The sequence below is a fragment of the Balaenoptera physalus genome (assembly GCF_965194825.1).
Source record: "Balaenoptera physalus genome assembly, chromosome: 1".
Lineage (NCBI taxonomy): Eukaryota > Metazoa > Chordata > Mammalia > Artiodactyla > Balaenopteridae > Balaenoptera > Balaenoptera physalus.
In genome coordinates, this window is record NC_138882.1 from 158,771,348 (window position 1) to 158,788,546 (window position 17,199).

Consider the following 17,199-nt stretch of genomic DNA (forward strand, 5'->3'; position numbering starts at 1 on the left):
AACACATATCTAAGTGAATAATTGAGCTTTTTTTGGGTAAGGCAAAATATTTTCTCTGATAGTCTCATTTTGCTACTACTGACACCAGATTTAGAGGCTGAAAACATAGTTAATTTTCTTGCAAGTATTGTGTTTTTTTTTAAACCTGTTGAGTGTGCATTGAAATTATAAAATAATATTTTTACATGTAAAATAGATTGAATCTACAGAGAATGAATGTTTTAGAAGTAGACTTTGCTCTGTGCATATGGGTAATAGTGTGAGTGGTGTGGCTCATGTTTTTTATATCTGACTTGAGTGTGTATAAATAATTATAAGGTACTTTGTGTTGGGTTACTACAGTATTAGCTCCAAAGGATTCACTGCCTTCTTTCTATATTTAACATGCAATGCGTTTTTTTCTTATAGATATACATTTTATGGTGCTTGGGGGAGATTTTGAGGATGTGGGTTTAGTGTCCTATAAAGACAGTTTTATCGTTCATTATGTGTTATATAAGGCTTATGCATGAATCTTTTCTGTGCACAATTAAAATTCCACAAAAGAGACTTTTTCCTTTCAGTTTGCTGAGACTCAGCAATGTTGGCCTTAAGAAACCAACCTAATAAATTTTCCCCATTTTTTCCTAAGGTATTTTTTTAAAATTTTAAAGACATGATTTCTTGAGGTATTATTAACAATGTGTTTCTAGCCAGCTTAATGGGAAACAATTTTGGTCTTCGATGGAATAAATCTATCTTTGTTAATGGAAGTGAGACCCTAATGTAATCAGAGTTTATAGAAAAACATCCCTTACCATGTCTATTTTATCTAAATTGGCAGTAAAACATCTTGGCATGTTCTACACGTGGAGGCTTTGACCTCATATTTAGCTGCCGCCCTTGAGCCTCTTTTTTTGTCCCATTTTATTTTCTAGGTGCGCCACCGAGCTTCTGGCCAGGTGATGGCTCTTAAGATGAACACGTTGAGCAGTAACCGTGCAAACATGCTGAAAGAAGTGCAGCTCATGAATAGACTCTCCCATCCCAACATCCTTAGGTAATGGCTTTTCCTTCCTTCTGGGGATCAGTGAGAAAGCCGAAACATTATTGGAGACTTGTTAGAATAGTATTAAAAGCTGAAAAGAGGGATTCAAGATTTCATGCTAAATCTGTCTTGCTGGGATTTAGCTGTGCTCTAGGTCTTTTTCTACCTACTGAGACTTAATTTTCTGGTAATTAACTGCATTTAATAGGGCAACTTTCGACTTCCCTGGTGGTCCAGTGGCTAAGACTCCACACCCCTAATGCAGGGGACCCGGGTTTGATCCCTGGTCAGGGAACTAGATCCCACATGCCACAACTAAGAGTTCGCATGCCACAGCTAAAAATCCCGCATGCCACAACTAAAAGATCCCACATGCCGCAACTAAAAGATCCCGCGTGCCGCAACTAAGACCCAGCGCAGCCAGATAAACAAACAAACAAATAAATAAATAAATAAAATATTTTTTAAAAATAAGGCAACTTCCTTATGTCTCTCAAATTGCTTTACTCTTAGTAGCAGCTCATTAGAACAGTTGTTACCTATTGCTGAATTAGTAATTTATCCAAGAGAGATAATTTTAGTGGTTATTTAATTTTCTTAAATTGGTTTAGGAGGAATCATAATTAAATCAGTGAAAATAAAAATAAAATTATGCCCCCAGGCTATCTACTTTTTAAAAAAAATTTATTTATTTATTTATATTTTATTTTTGGCTACGTAGGGTCTTCGTTGCTGCATGCGGGCTTTCTCTAGTTGTGAGCAGGGGCTACTCTTCGTTGTGGTGCGTGGGCTTCTCATTGCGGTGGCTTCTCTTGTTGTGGAGCACGGGCTCTAGGCGCGTGGGCTCAGTAATTGTGGCTCACAGGCTCCAGAGCACAGGCTCAGCAGTTGTGGCACACAGGCTTAGTTGCTCCGTGGCATGTGGGATCTTCCCAGACCAGGGCTCGAACCCGTGTCCCCTGCAATGGTAGGAGGATTCTTAACCACTGCGCCACCAGGGAAGTCCCAGGCTATCTACTCTTAACTGTTAGCACTCACTTGAGGAGACATAGTTTACCTTTTTAAAGGAGAATTATTCGTATGTATAATAAGGTTATATAATCATTACTTTCTAGTAATCAGTACAGTCAGCTCTCCATATTGGCAGGCTCTGCATCCACAGATTCAAGCAATCACAGCCTGAAAATAGTTGGGAAAAAAATTCCAGAAAGTTCCAAAAAGCAATACTTGAATTTGCTGTGCCTAGCAACTGTTTACATAGCATTTACATTGTATTTACAACTATTTGTATAACATTTACATTGTATTAGGTATTGTAAGTAACCTAGAGATGATTTAAAGTATATGGGAGTATATGCATGTGTGTAGTTATATGTGAATACTATGCCTTTTTATATAAGGAACTTGGGCATCTGTGGATTTCGGTATCCTCACAGGGTAGGGGGTGGGGTGGTCCTAGAACCAATGCCCTGCAGATACCAAGGGGTTACTGTATATGAATCTTTCTCACTCTATCTTGACTTTTTAAAAAAAATAAATTTATTTATTTATTTTGGCTGCATTGGGTCCTCTTTGCCGTGCGCAGGCTTTCTCTGGTTGCGGTGAGTAGGGGCTACTCTTCGTTGCGGTGCGCGGGCTTCTCATTGCGGTGGCTTCTCTTGTTGCGGAGCACGGGCTCTAGGCATGCAGGCTCTAGAGTGCAGGCTCAGTAGTTGTGGCGCAAGGGCTTAGTTGCTCCGCGGCATGTGGGATCTTCCCAGACCCCGGCTCCAACCTGTGTCCCCTGCATTGGCAGGAGGATTCTTAACCATTGCGCCACCAGGGAAGTCCCTATCTTGACTTTTTAGTGAGGTGAGTGTATTTCTAAATGAAACCAAATTAGAAAATTTAAGTCAATATATATTAAAGTAGGGCATCTGTGTAAGAGAGTTGGAAAAGTTAAAAGTGCAATTTACTTAGGGTTGCTTAAGGCTAATATTTATATTGGACTAAAGAGAAATCATATAACTTAAGTATGACTTACATGTGTGGTCAGTGGTAGAAAATTATGGAATTAGATTATACTGCTTACTTGAAACTTTATACCTTTGTATAGAATTATTGGCTTCCTAGTCCACTACAAAAACATTCAGCCAGTAATTTTATTTATTTATTTATTTTAAAAATAAATTTATTTATTTTATTAATTTTGGCTGCGTTGGGTCTTCGTTTCTGCGCACAGGCTTTCTCTAGTTGTGGCGAGCAGGGGCTACTCTTCGTTGTGGTGCGCAGGCTTCTCATTGTGGTGGCTTCTCTTGTTGTGGAGCACGGGCTCTAGGCATGTGGGCTTCAGTAGTTGTGGCACGTGGGCTCAGTAGTTGTGGCTCACGGGTTCTAGAGCGTAGGCTCAGTAGTTGTGGTGCATGGGCTTAGTTGCTCTGCGGCATGTGGGATCTTCCTGGACCAGGGTTCAAACCCGTGTCCCCTGCATTGGCAGGCGGATTCTTAACTACTGCGCCACCAGGGAAGTCCCTGCTTTGGAATTCTTAAGCTGATTATATTTTCATCTTGTTTAAAAAGTAGTATTTTTATTGTTTTATTATTATTGCAGAAGGGATACAGCATCACTGTGGAACATTTAGAAAATAGAATTAGCAAAAACCAGAAAATAAAAATTTTCCTTAATCTCAGCATCTAGGGATCAAACTAGTGTTAACATTTGGTGTATTTCCTGCCCATCTTTTTTTTTTTTTTTTTTTTAATTTATTTATTTATTTTATTTCATTTTTGGCTGTGTTGGGTCTTCGTTTCTGTGTGAGGGCTTTCTCTAGTTGCGGCGAGCGGGGGCCACCCATCACCGCGCTGCGCGGGCGTCTCACCATTGCGGCCTCTCTCGTTGCGGAGCACAGGCTCCAGACGCGCAGGCTCAGCAATTGTGGCTCACGGGCCCAGTTGCTCCGCGGCATGTGGGATCCTCCCAGCCCAGGGCTCGAACCCGTGTCCCCTGCACTGGCAGGCAGACTCTCAACCACTGCGCCACCAGGGAAGCCCCTGCCCATCTTTTTTATTCACCACTTCTTTTTTTTTATTCTCTTCACTATGAACTTGACTGGTGATTGCATGGGAAGATTGACTTTAAACAAATTTTATTCCATGACAGCAAAATTTAAAAATATAGTTGTTATAGGGACTTCCCTTGTGATCCAGTGGTTAAGACTTCACCTTCCAATGCAGGGGGTGCAGGTTCAGTCCCTGGTGGTGGAGGTAAGATCCTACATGCCTCATGGCCAAAAAACCAAAATATGAAACAGAAGCAATATTTAACAAATTCAATAAAGACTTTAAAAATGGTCCACGTCAAAAAAATCTAAAAAAAATTAAAATAAAAATATAATTGTTATATAAGAAGTAGAATAGTATAGTATAATGATTAAAAACGGAGACTCTAGATTCTAGATCAAGCTGCCTGGATTCAAATTGTGGATCTTGGGAAAGTTACTTAACCTCTGAGATCCTTAGTTTTCCCATCTATAATGAGGTAAATTACAGTAAATCCCTCATAGAGTTGTTATTGAGGATTAATTTAGTCCATATAAAGCACCTGGCTTGTGTTAAGTGCCCAGTAAATGTTAGCTATTATTATTAGTTTCTTTTCCTCTGGCTAGTTTTTTAAATGTCTCATTGCATCCCGTCTGTCTTTTATCATTCATTCACTCACCAAGCATTTGTTGAGGGTCTGCTGCTGTTTTTTGTTGTTTTTTTAAAAATTTATTCATTTATTTATTTTGGCTGCCCTGGATCTTAGTTGCGGCACTCAGGATCTTCATTGCGGCATGCGGGGTCTGTTTTTTATTTTTTTTGCAGCATGCATGAGGGATCTAGTTCCCTGATCAGGGATCGAACCCGGGCCCCCTGCATTGGGAGTGCAGAGTCTTACCCGTGGACCACCAGGGAGGTCCTGCAGCTGTTTTTAATACATTCAAGGGTTTTCTGCTAGAGTAATGCTGTTGAATAGAATAGAACTTTCTGAAATGATGGAAGTGTTCTTTATCTGTGCTGTCCAATAGTCACATGTGGCTAATAAGCATTGAAATGTGGCTAGTACAAACACCGAACTAAATTTAAATTACCCCATGAAGCTTAGTGGCTACTATATTGGACATCCTGGCCTACAGTCCATGTACATCTTTGCTCTTGTTTCACTAAATATATATGTGTTTCAGCCTGGAAATGTGGTGGTGTGATGAATACCATTCCTATTCTGATGTCACCTTGATCTACTTTCTTAGCCTATCTCTTTTGCTCAGGAATGACACACCGTTCCCTTTTATACAAAAAATCATATTCTTTGCTGTCAGCTAAGTTTTCTAATATGTAAAAGGTAGTGTTAATTCTATCTTGATCTTCACAATAAACCAACAAATGAGATAATGTACGTAAAGCCTATGGATCTGTTATAATCCACAGTAAGCATGAAAATTATTATGATTATTGTTAACCATGGTGGGTTTGCACTCTGATGGTGACTTTTTTTGTTCTGCATAAGCCATCTGTCTCAAATATAGTGCAGTTAAAAGCATGGACATGGATTACCTTTTTAAAGAAGTTCTAGTTGTTTATATCTTTCATGTTTTTGTGTCTTTACTTTCATTGTATGTTTTGAATACAACAAAAGGAAATTATCCTACCAGGTGCCTAGAGCAAGCAGAGTCCTCTTGGCTTTTGTTACCCAGAGGAGTACTATAGCAGTAGAAGCATTTTTTATACTTCCCTAGGATGCCTTAAATATCAACTACGCATAACTATGTTCCAGTCTCAAAATTCTTAGAATTTTTATTCCCTAAATGCTTTTCAAGTTGTCTTAGAAATTTATTGTTAATACTTTATATTTTTTATAATTCAAATTTTTTGTTACTGTTTGTTAGTATGGCTCTTAGTCTATTTTCAAGCTGTTAGCATAGGTTAGTTAGTTTTTATAGGTGCAAAAGCTGAGGCAGAAGTATGAACCAAAGTTTTCCCTCATACTGAGATTATAAGATTTAAATTGGGATGAATCCATCTCTTGGAACCCTAGGATTTTCACAGATATGCCTCCTCAGGGGCTTGACCCCAGGAGGGAGGTTGCTGAGCAGATGAGGCTTTCGGTTTCCATTTTTGCTTCATCCAGCCAGAGTAGCTTCACTTTGTATCTGTTTTATATTGAACTTCCATATAAGAATTTTGAAGAAAAGATCTCCACTTAAAAACAAAGAAAACGTTGAAAATTGCTGCATTAGTGATTTTGAAGGCCTACTTGGGAAAAAAGGGTATCTGCATGACCTGCCAGATGGTGGGCATCTAATCCTCTGGGCACGGCTTGGTCCTCTGCTGGCACAGCTATTTTGTGCCCAGCAGGAGTGAGTGAGCTGAATTTTTGCAGTTTTATTTCTCTCTTTTTCTTGACCCCAACCTCCCTACTTCCTCTTTTCCTTTTATCTTTCTCCCTCCTAAGATTTCTAGTTGGAAGGAAAGGAGTGGGCCTGATGAGTCATAGAGGCAAGTAGGTGTGTATATTTTGTTTGTGTGTATGTATTTTTTTTAATACATGGATACAGTTAAGATTGGTTGTTTTATCATCAGTTGCTCTAATTTATCAGTTAAAAAAAAAGAACAGTGAAGTGCTTTGTTGAGTGCAGGGACTGATAGTTTGGGCCTCTTGTGAATAAGGTTGTTTATGCCAGGAAGTCTTATGCTCAAGATCTGTAACCCAATACCATGCCTTGCTCACTTCCACTCCCCAATGGCCTTTTTGAGGACCTGTACCAAGATTTGTTCTCATACCCCTTTGTTATTCTTCATGCCATGAGAAATTTAATATTTCTTTTAGACTCCTTGTTCACATTCTCATGCTTACTTTTCTTTAGGCCCCATTCTGAATTTATTTTCCTGTCTACCAATTTTTTTCACAATTGTTTGAGCTTCCCTTCAGAATCCATTTGCAACAATATGATTGCCATTTTGTTAAAATGAAGAATATGCTTTCAAATAACCAAATATTTGTTTGGAACTACTCAGTCCAGCCCTGTGCTAGGTAATATCATGGTGAATAGAAGAGAAGTAGAGGGCTGTCTTCCAAACAGTCTCCTGAGGAAGCAAACTGTACATCTAAGAAACAGATTAATATCCGCTAATGCTATGAGGATACGGCAGGGTATTTTCCCACTCTCAGCTATTAAGAGAGCACTCTTTCCAGTTACCCATTATGAAAATCCCAAAGTCATCTTTGGTTATTCCTTTTATTCCTTGCTTCTAAGCAGAAGCTAAGCTCTTGATTCTAAATCTTCAAAGACTTTTGCATCTGTTCCTTCCTTTATGCATCTGTAGTTCAGTCCTCTTCACTTTTGCCTAGAGTGAGTTATTTTTCCTATCTTTTTGCCCACCTTTTCACTCTTCCTGATACATAGCTCTAATTGTATAGCTTATTTCTTAAAAACCTTTTGTGGCTCCCATTTATTTCAGAATTGAGTCAAAAATTCTTTAGGCTGACAGCTAATGTCTGATCTGTTTTTTCAGCCTTATCTTCAAATATTCCTCTTATGCACTTAACACCACTCCATGATTTCCTAATTGTGTTCTCTTGGACAAGTTATTTGACCTCTGGGCTTTGGTTTCTCCTTTTGTTAAAAGAGGGGAATGGACCAGGTTAGAAATCACAATGAGTTAATGTTGAATAATTTTTATTTTTTATTTTATTTTATTTTTAAAATATTTATTTATTTATTTGGCTGCCCTGGGTCTTAGTTATGGCACGTGGGATCTTTGTTGCTGCATGTGGACTCTTAGTTGCAGCATGCAGTCTCAGTTGCAGCATGCATGTGGGATCTAGTTCTCTGACCAGGGATTGAACCCAGGCCCCCTGCATTGGAAGCACAGAGTCTTAACCACTGGACCACCAGAGAAGTCCTTGAATAATTTTTAAATGATCAGGCTTGAAAAATATATTATCTCAGAGTGTGTGTGTGTGTGTGTGTGTGTGTCTGTGTCTGTGTGTGTGCTGTTCAGAATAAATGGGAAGCATTTAAAAATGATGGATTGGGGGCTTCCCTGGTGGCGCAGTGGTTGAGAATCTGCCTGCTAATGCAGGGGACACGGGTTCGAGCCCTGGTCTGGGAAGATCCCACATGCCGCGGAGCAACTGGGCCCGTGAGCCACAACTACTGAGCCTGCGCGTCTGGAGCCTGTGCTCCGCAACGAGAGAGGCCGCGATAGTGAGAGGCCCGCGCACCGCGATGAAGAGTGGCCCCCGCTCGCCGCAACTAGAGAAAGCCCTCACACAGAAACGAAGACCCAACACAGCCAAAACTAAATTAAAAAAAAAAAAAAATGATGGATTGGGACTTCCCTGGTGGTCCAGTGGTTAAGACTCTGTGCTTCCAATGCAGGGGGCCCAGGTTCAATCCCTGGTCAGAGAACTAGATCCCACATGCCGCAACTAAAGATTCCACGTGTTGCAACTAAAAGACCCTGTGTGTTGCAACGAAGATCCCATATGCCTTAACTAAGACCCGGCTCAGCCAAATAAATACATTTTAAAAAAGTATTTTAAATAAATAAATAAATAAAAACGATGGATTAAAGTGCATCTTTTTGATTTTATCATTGTAATCCTAGTGAGTAACTAGGTGAAAGAGTGTCGATATAGCCCTCAAAGCAAATTTTATAATACTAGCATATTGGTAAGGGGGGGTCTTAATATTGTTTTCTCTTCTCTGTACTAAGGTAGAAAGTCTAATGACTTAGGAATTGAGTCTAAGTTCTAATTTCATATAACCAGAAAGTTTCTGTAAAATAAAATGTGGAATAAGCTTCAGTACTGTTTATGTCATCGTCTGTGGAGAGTGAAGTAGTACAACCCCAGAAAGAAGGTGATTTTTAAAAAATTTATTGAGATATAATTGACATATAATGGAAGATGATTTTTAATATGAACAGTGGCTACCATTTACTGAGTACATATTATGGACCCCTGTTGATCGTTTTCCTACCCCGCCCCCATTTTTTACTTTCTAGACCTCTCCCATCTCAGCAAATGGAATTGCCATTCATCTGTTACTTAGGCCGAAAACCTAGGTGTCATCCTTAATATCTTTCCTTTACACCCTACTTCAAACCTTCAAGTAGTTTAGCATTATCTTTAAAATATGCCCTGTCTGCCTACTACTTACTACCTCCACAAGCCAGCATCCTAGTTCAGTTCCCCTCTTGCCCCATGGTAGCCAGATTGAACTTTAAAAAGGTAAATCAGATCATACCATCCCCCACTGCTGAATTTCCTTCTGTGACTTTTTGTCACCCTTGAAATGAAATCTAAACTCTGGGCTTTGATGTACAAGGCCTTAATTTGTCCTTCCTGCCTCTCTGACCTTATTTCTGATCACTCTTCCTGTAGCTTACACCATCCTAACCACCACCCTTACTGACCTTTTTGTTTCTCAAATACACCAACCTCTTTCCTACTTCAGAGTCTTTGTACTTTCTTTTCCCATTTCCTATAGTAACGTCTTTATCCCAGAATCATTTGGCATGCTTCTTCTGAGATATCCCCTCCTCATAGAGACTTCTGTTGACTAGCCTGTCTAAAATAGCCATCCAATATCACTATTTATCCCCTCATTCTGCTTTGTCTTTATAGTTCTTATCATCTTTGAAAATATCTTATTTATTCATTTGTTTACTTATTGTTTATAGCCTCCAGGGTAGGGTGAGCTCCCTGAGGGTAGAACTTTATAATGTTCACCACTGTATTGGGTTAGCTAAAAAGTTCTTTCGGGCTTTTCCGTAACATCTTATGGAAAACCCGAATGAACTTTTTAGCCAACCCAATATTTCCAGTGCCTATAAAGTAGTATCTATAGAAGCAGGTACTACATAGAAGCAAGCCAGTTTGCATCACAGAAACCTACAAAACTTACAGTTCACCTCTGGATCTGAAGGTGGATGTCAGGCTTGGGCTGAAAATAGGAGGACTATTGAAAGTCTTTTCAGGGATAACTGGGCCTAAAAGTCACCATCCCCATTCTTTGCAACTAATCAGTTAAGTCTCACCCACCCCGACAAGAAATGAATTTTTATTTTGGGGAAAAAATTGAACCAGAATGTTAGAATGCTTACCTACCTTCATACTAGGTAAGCATCTAAAATGACAGCAGATGGGGAAGGAATGTTATACTGAGAAGAGGGAGATGAAGGGATTGTCTGCATACTGAATGGTGAGGCTCTTGAGACTTCTAGTCCTCTTCTATCACATGGCTCTTAAGCAGGTAGGAATCATCTGCCTCCCACCCACACCCCCACCACCTGCCAGGAAATCGGTGGATTTGGAGAAATTGAAGAGCCCCAAGTAAAAGAAGAAAACTTTAAAATGTAACTACCAAAAAACCTTCTAATTACTATCTTCTAAATATATATCCTTCCAGGAGAGGTTAGAGAAGGAGCTGCATCTATGAAACAAGAATGGTATACTATAAAATAGTAATAATTGGAGAACCACAAAGATTCTCAAAGATTCTTGGAAATTTTAAAATATAATTATTTATTTATATATGGTTCTATATGATTATTTACTTATGGTTTTATTTAAACCATTTGACTAGAAGGCCAAGGAGATAAAGGTGAGGAGATCATCCATTAATGGAGAAAAGCCAAAGATGGAAAATAAGAGAGAAAAGATAAGAAAATTAAAGGATCAATCTAGGAAGTCTGTTTTTGACTAATACAAGAACATTTTCTACAACTGAAGAGCATGAACTTCCAAAGTGAAAGGTCCTACCAAGTGCCCAGCACAATGAATGAAAAAAAAGACCCACCCCAGAGCATATGATTATGAAATTTTATAATATGGGCAATAAAAATAAGATTCTAAGCACTTCCATGGGTGGGGGTGGGGGGGAACGAGATGCCATATAAAAGACTGAAAATTAAAATGGTATCAGACTTCTCAACACCAGCTCTGGAAGCTCTACCAATGGAACAATGCTTTCTGAGAGAAAATTATTTCCTACTTAGAATTCTATATCCAGTCAAACTACCAGTCAGGCATGAGAGTAAAGACATTTTCAGACATGCAACATTTTGAAAACTTTGCCTCTCATGAGCCTTTTCTTTTGAAGCTTCTGGAGGATGTGTCCCATCAAAAACAAGGGGGTAAACAAAACAACTAAGTAAAAATAAAAAGGAATGTGTAAGATCTGGAAAGAAGGGTGATAGCAAGACCCAGGGTGACTGCTGGACAACAGTCTAGAGAATAAGCAGTCCAAACTGGAGCGGGGGGATCAAGAACTCCAGGAGAAATATTGAGGAGTGAGGTTTAAGGAAAGAATTCATGGATTTCCAGATGTGTTTGACATGGTGGACATTCATATTCAGAAGAATTTTACAATTCTCTTGGAGGCTTTGGGAAGAATTAATGGTAGGCATATAGTAACTGAGCACATGAAAAATTAGGCAAAACATTAAAAATTGTGCAAGAAATAAAATGTAATCATAATATATTACTTGGCTTAGTAATGATTATAATCAGTCATAATGATGTAAATGCTGAGTTTTTTTTTCTCCTAAATATTGATTTTACCCAAAATTGTCTTTTACCCAATATTGGAAAGGAAGTAATTTAAGAGGGTTGGAACCCTCAGCTTCCACACTGGAAAGTCAGTAGAAGGTAGAAATAGCAGTATAAGTATGTTAGTTAGCTAGAGCTGTGTTGGTAAATAGAAGAAACAGTAAAAGAATTGTTACTTACTCAGGGGAGTAGGATTCAGTGGTGATATGGGCAGCCCTGGGTTCTCTTTTCATTATATACCTATTTGAAGCTTTGTAAATTATAACTGAGGAAAATTAAGTTTGGAGGCAACTGCAGTCATCTAGAGAGAGCTTGGACTATGGGTAGCAGTGTAGGTGGGAAGAAGTAATTGGATTCTGGATATTTTTGAAAGTAGAGGCAATAGAATTTCCTAATGGACTGGGTGTGGGATATTAGCACAAGGAAGCAGGAATCTAGAATGACTCTTATTTAGGTTTTTGACTTGAATGACTGGGAGAATTGAATTGCCAGTAACTACATTGGGGAAGACTGAATAGGGGACAGGTTTGGGGATGGGAGATCAGGAGATATCAAGTTGACAGTTGGGTAAACAAGTCTGGAATTCAGAGGAGAGGTTCATGATGGTTGTGTCTCTTAGTAGTTAGGGGACCTTAGGTAAGTTATGTAACCTCTGTAATCTTAGTTTTCTCATCTGTGAAGTAGAGAATAATAATAGTACTACTGTACCAGGTTGATGGTGATGCCGAAAACTTGGCCTCCCTGCACTGGTGCCAAATCGAATCTCAGAGACAGAGTTTTGGGTGAAGTGAAAAGGAATAGCTTTATTGCTTTGCCAGGCAAAGGGGGACACAGCGGGCTTGTGCCCTGAAAAACTGTGTGTCCCAACCTGGGGAGATTTGGTGAGGAGTTTTATAGCAGTGGTTCAAGGGCGGGGTTGCTGATAAGGATCAGGGTGTGTACAGGGCCTGCATGCCTTTAATCTGGCCTAGGTGGTCTCCTGATGAGCTTCTTGAGGTTAATCGAACTGTGATCTTCTCTGGAATGAAGAATGCTAACGTCTTCCATTTGTTGGGGGTTTTAGTTCTGTAGAAGAGCTCAAAGATATTGTTATGTGTATCCCTTGAGGTGGAACCAGGGCCCTGCCCCAAGGCTGCACTTTGTTTTTCTCTCTCTTTTTTTTTTGGTTTAAAATAATTTTTTATTGCCCAGGGTATTTTTTTCTAGTGTCTTATTTTGTTTGTTTGTTTTTGTTTTCTTTTTTAATAACTGTAAATTCAAGCTTAGAGAAGCTTGCCTTTGTCTTGAAAAACAAAACAATAAAGCTTTTATATCATTGCTAACCTGGTCTCATTTTAAGAGAAAGATGGGAGTTATCTTGCAAGAGTAAAATTTATACCATGAATGATGCAGGTCTAAGTCTGATGGTACTAAAAGGAGACAACAGCATTGTTGACAAAATTAAAAATAATCAGCTGGTGGCATTTGCAGAAAAGAAGCCCTTGCAAATTTCTAAACAACAGTAAACTCTGTTAGGAAATTCTAAAGTGTTTTACGGGCCAAAAAGGGAATGAGGTTAGTAAAATGCCTCAACAGAGTTTGACTAAAATACTGGATTTGAGAGTTACTGGAACTTGGATATGTAAAAATAGAGTGTAGGTTGGGTCATGCTTACAATGGTCTCAAGTTCAAATAAACTGCTGTGACAGTACACCACTTGACAAGTCACACTCTTTCCCAGGGGCTCTTCTTTTCCCTCAGTAGGTACTGGCAGAAGGTGTGCTTAGTCGTTTTCCAGTGTAGATGCCTAGCCCCAAAGCCAAAACATGGGAGAGGAAGAAAGATGGAATGAACACCTTAAGAAATTCTGCAGAGAAAATCCCCCCTTTTTTCATGGCTCCACTTTTCCTCATGCTTAAGGAAATGGAATGTTCAGGGTGCCTGAAGTGGAACTCCTTAGGTGGAACGTTTTCAGGTCTACTGAACCAATCAGATACCCAGTCTACGATTTTCTTCAAAGAATCCACTTCTTTCTCTCCTTCTGCAATTTCTTTTTCTGTCTGAGAGCTATGGTCCCTGCTGGTGTGCATTTCCACATCAAACATGATCTGCCCAACTTCTTGTGGGGAAGGACTATCTCAGTGAGAACTGCCTCTTGAACTACTCTGTCCAGATTCATGTTGTGCATCCAAAAGAATCTTCCATATCTCCATTGTGGATAAAGGATGAGGAGGGTACATGTTCTAGCCCCCCATTTTTCCCATTGCCATTATCATTGGCATTGCTGCTGTTCATGGGGAGCTCCACCCAGGAACTGCTGAGGCCGGCTGGTTGGGGCAGAGACTGTTCACCTTCCTCACAGTTGTTGTTGTCTGGGGCCAGTGGCTGCTGTACTGAGACGACATTGTCGCAGCAGGACCGTCTTGTTCTCGGGCAGCAACACTGCACTTTGTTTCTTTTCTTTTAACGAATATCTTGTTTTTTTATTTTTATTTTTAGTTATTTTTTATTTTTGGCTGCATTGGGTCTTAGTTGTGGTACAGAGGCTCTCTAGTTGAGGCGTGCAGGCTTAGTTGCTCTGCGGCATGTGGGAATTTAGTTTCCCAACCAGAGATCGAACCTGCGTCCCCTGCATGATTCTTTACCACTGGACCACAGGGGAAGTCCCCTGCACTTTGTTTCTTGACTACTCCTCCCTTGTCTCTGCATCCTCTCCCTTCCCAGATCAGCAAATGTTTGAAAGGCTTCTGTGCCAAGGAGCCCCACAGGGTCCTGCTCGGTTTCACTGGGAGGATTAAATGAAATAACATACATAAAGAACTTATCATGGGGCTTCCCTGGTGGCGCAGTGGTTAAGAATCCGCCTGCCATTGCAGAGAACACAGGTTCAAGCCCTGGTCGGGGAAGATCCCACATGCTGCTAGAGCAACTAAGCCCATGCGCCACAACTACTGAGCCTGCCCTCTAGGGCCCGCACACCACAACTACTGAAGCACGTGCACCTACAGCCCGTGCTCCACAAGAGAAGCCACCTCACCACAAGGAAGAGTAGCCCCCACTCACCACCACTAGAGAAAGCCTGCGCGCAGCAACGAAGACCCGACGCAGTCAAAAATAGAGTAAATAAATTTATTTTTTAAAAAAAGAACTTATCACAATGCAAGGCACTAAATCTTAGCTGTTATTTTTATTATTGATGCTGCTATTATTATAATCATCTGAAGCATCATATAATAAGGCTGTATAGCATAAAGCTTAAGAGTTAAGGATCCAAACAACAATAAACAGATAACGTGTTAAGCAAAAAAAAAGAGTTAAGGATCCAGTCCTGACTGCCGTTTGCTAGTTGTGTGACCTGGGGGAAGCCACTTAATCTGTCTTCAGTTTTATTATCTGTAAAACGGAGAGAGTAATAGTACCTATTACATAATGTCTTCATAAGGATTAAATGAGGTAATTCCTATAAAGTATTTAGAACAGTGTCTGACACATTATAAGTGCTCAGTAAATGTTATCTACTATTATCATTATTTGTGAACTCCTTAAAGAAGGAACCATCATGTTTATTTCTACGGCCCCCACTTGATCCTCATTGCCAGGCACTGTGCTTAGTACATATGTGACAGGTCGTAAAAAAAAAATTTAAGTGTTCTGTTAATCTATGGAGAGTACAAACCTTGCACTTAGTATTTACTTGATACATGCTTGCTGGATTGAATTGGGGAAGAAATAAATCATTGGGAGAGTGTTTCAGAAGTATGCTCACAGAATTTGAAGTTTGTGTTTATATTTTGCTATTTTGGTGTGAGTTTATGAGTAATTGTAGACTAAAGGATAAATTTGGGAAGGGGGAAGAAGCTTTTTCAGTGCTTGGGGAGACAATCTATATACTTGGGTTTGTGGATGTTAGTTCTCTTCTGAACTTCCTGGATTTAAAAAAAAAAAGCATTTTGGGAACATTTAAAGTCACTGCACATATATGTATTAATAGTTCTGCCTTTGTCAGGAGACTTGGTATTTTGCTGCTTGCATGGCAGTTTTGAGCAATGTGGTTTAAAATTTTCTATGAAATAAAGAAAATACAGAATGAATTCATTCTTAGTCTCATTTTACTTTCAGTTGTTATTCAAGATAGAGGATATTTTTCTCTCAGAAATCTAGGATATTTTTATATTTATTAAACTGGTTTAATATTTATAAGCAAGCGGATCTAATTTAAACTTTTTAGATATTTGTATTGTTTCACTAAGAAAAAGTAAAATTTGACCATGAACTTGATTTGTCCTTTTGTTATTATATATAGTGCTATTGACATGATCTAGTGATGGCTGTGGAATGTTTATTCTGCCTTTAGCTATCTTAAAATTGGACTATAAAAACCATGGAGAGGAAAGAGAAAGCCAGACTGAACCAGCTCTGCTTAGTGTCACCTGATGTGAGGCTCTGGTGGTTAATGTCTGTTCAGCTGAGTTTTCCTTATGAGTTTTCGTATCTATGACCTCGCACAACCAGTTTTCCATGATGTAATACCTCTAAAACACGTTTGAACTGCAGCAAGCCTTACCCAAGGATAGTACTCCTTTTTTTATGGATCTAAATTCATAGCTCTTTTGGGACTTGAGTTCTGAGCAATTTCCCTCTCTTCTCCTTTTTGGTTATTGGTAATTTTTTCTAGTCTAAGAGAGCGTTGGTATCTTTGCTTTATTTGGGAGTAAAATACAAAGCAGTTCATTTTATTTTTTTATTATTATCTTTTAATTAATTAATTAATTTATTTATTTATTTATGGCTGCGTTGGGTCTTCGTTGCTGCGCACAGGCTTTCTCTAGTTATGGCGAGCAGGGGCTACTCTTCGTTGTGGTGCGCAGGCTTCTCATTGCGGTGGCTTCTCTTGTTGCAGAGCACGGGTTCTAGGTGCGCGGGCGTCATTAGTTGTAGCACACGGGCTCAGTAGTTGTGGCTCGCGGGCTCTAGAGCGCAGGCTCAGTAGTTGTGGCGCACGGGTTTAGTTGCTCCGTGGGATCTTCCCGGACCAGGGCTCGAACCTGTGTCCCCTGCATTGGCAGGCGGATTCTCAACCACTGCGCCCCCAGGGAAGCCCCACATTTTAATATTTTACTATAGGTTTATTTCAGGCCTCTTAATTGTTTTTTTTTACCAAACTTTGGAGTCAGACATTTTTCTGGAAAGACCAGTACAGGTCAGAAGAACTCTTACAATATGGATGGTGCTTTTATTGCTCAAAGTTGGCAGTAGAAAGGCTTATAAAGCTAACCAGTAAGATTTTCATTAGTTTATAGATAGATAGTTTTTTATGAATCAAAAATGAAATTATTATTGAACCACTGGCCTTTTTCTTCCATAGTGATTGTCACAGAACAAAGCATAGGCTTTGGAGCCTAATAGATCCAGATTCCAGTACCTCCTCTAATCTTTGTCAAGTCACTTAAATACTCTGAACCTCATTTTCCTAGATGTTAAAATGGGGGTAATTTCATCTCAGGTAGTACCTATAAAACACCTAGCACAGTTTCCAGGTATATTGTAGGTGAGCAATAAGTAGTAATTTTCCTGACAGCTTTGATACAATGGCCACAGACCTCTTACTAGGTCCTAT

The 17,199-nt window shown here is 39.5% G+C and overlaps 1 protein-coding gene and 1 pseudogene across 5 annotated transcripts in view; one reads left to right on the forward strand and one right to left on the reverse strand.

Moving 5' to 3' along the window:
- TESK2 (testis associated actin remodelling kinase 2) overlaps nt 1-17,199 on the forward strand; it is a 138,551-nt gene that overhangs the window by 70,227 nt on the left and 51,125 nt on the right. For 3 of the 4 annotated variants that reach the window (XM_082455318.1, XM_082455319.1, XM_082455317.1), the window contains exon 3: nt 918-1,039. The exons of the other annotated variant lie outside the window; for it this stretch is intronic. In XM_082455318.1, coding sequence (XP_082311444.1) covers nt 918-1,039 — 122 coding nt within the window. The remainder of the gene's footprint in view (nt 1-917; nt 1,040-17,199) is intronic. 4 annotated transcript variants of the gene reach the window in all.
- Nucleotides 1,046-16,496, reverse strand: LOC309657981 (BCL2/adenovirus E1B 19 kDa protein-interacting protein 3-like pseudogene; annotated as a pseudogene). Its single transcript has one exon. The product of its transcript is annotated as a BCL2/adenovirus E1B 19 kDa protein-interacting protein 3-like pseudogene (transcript).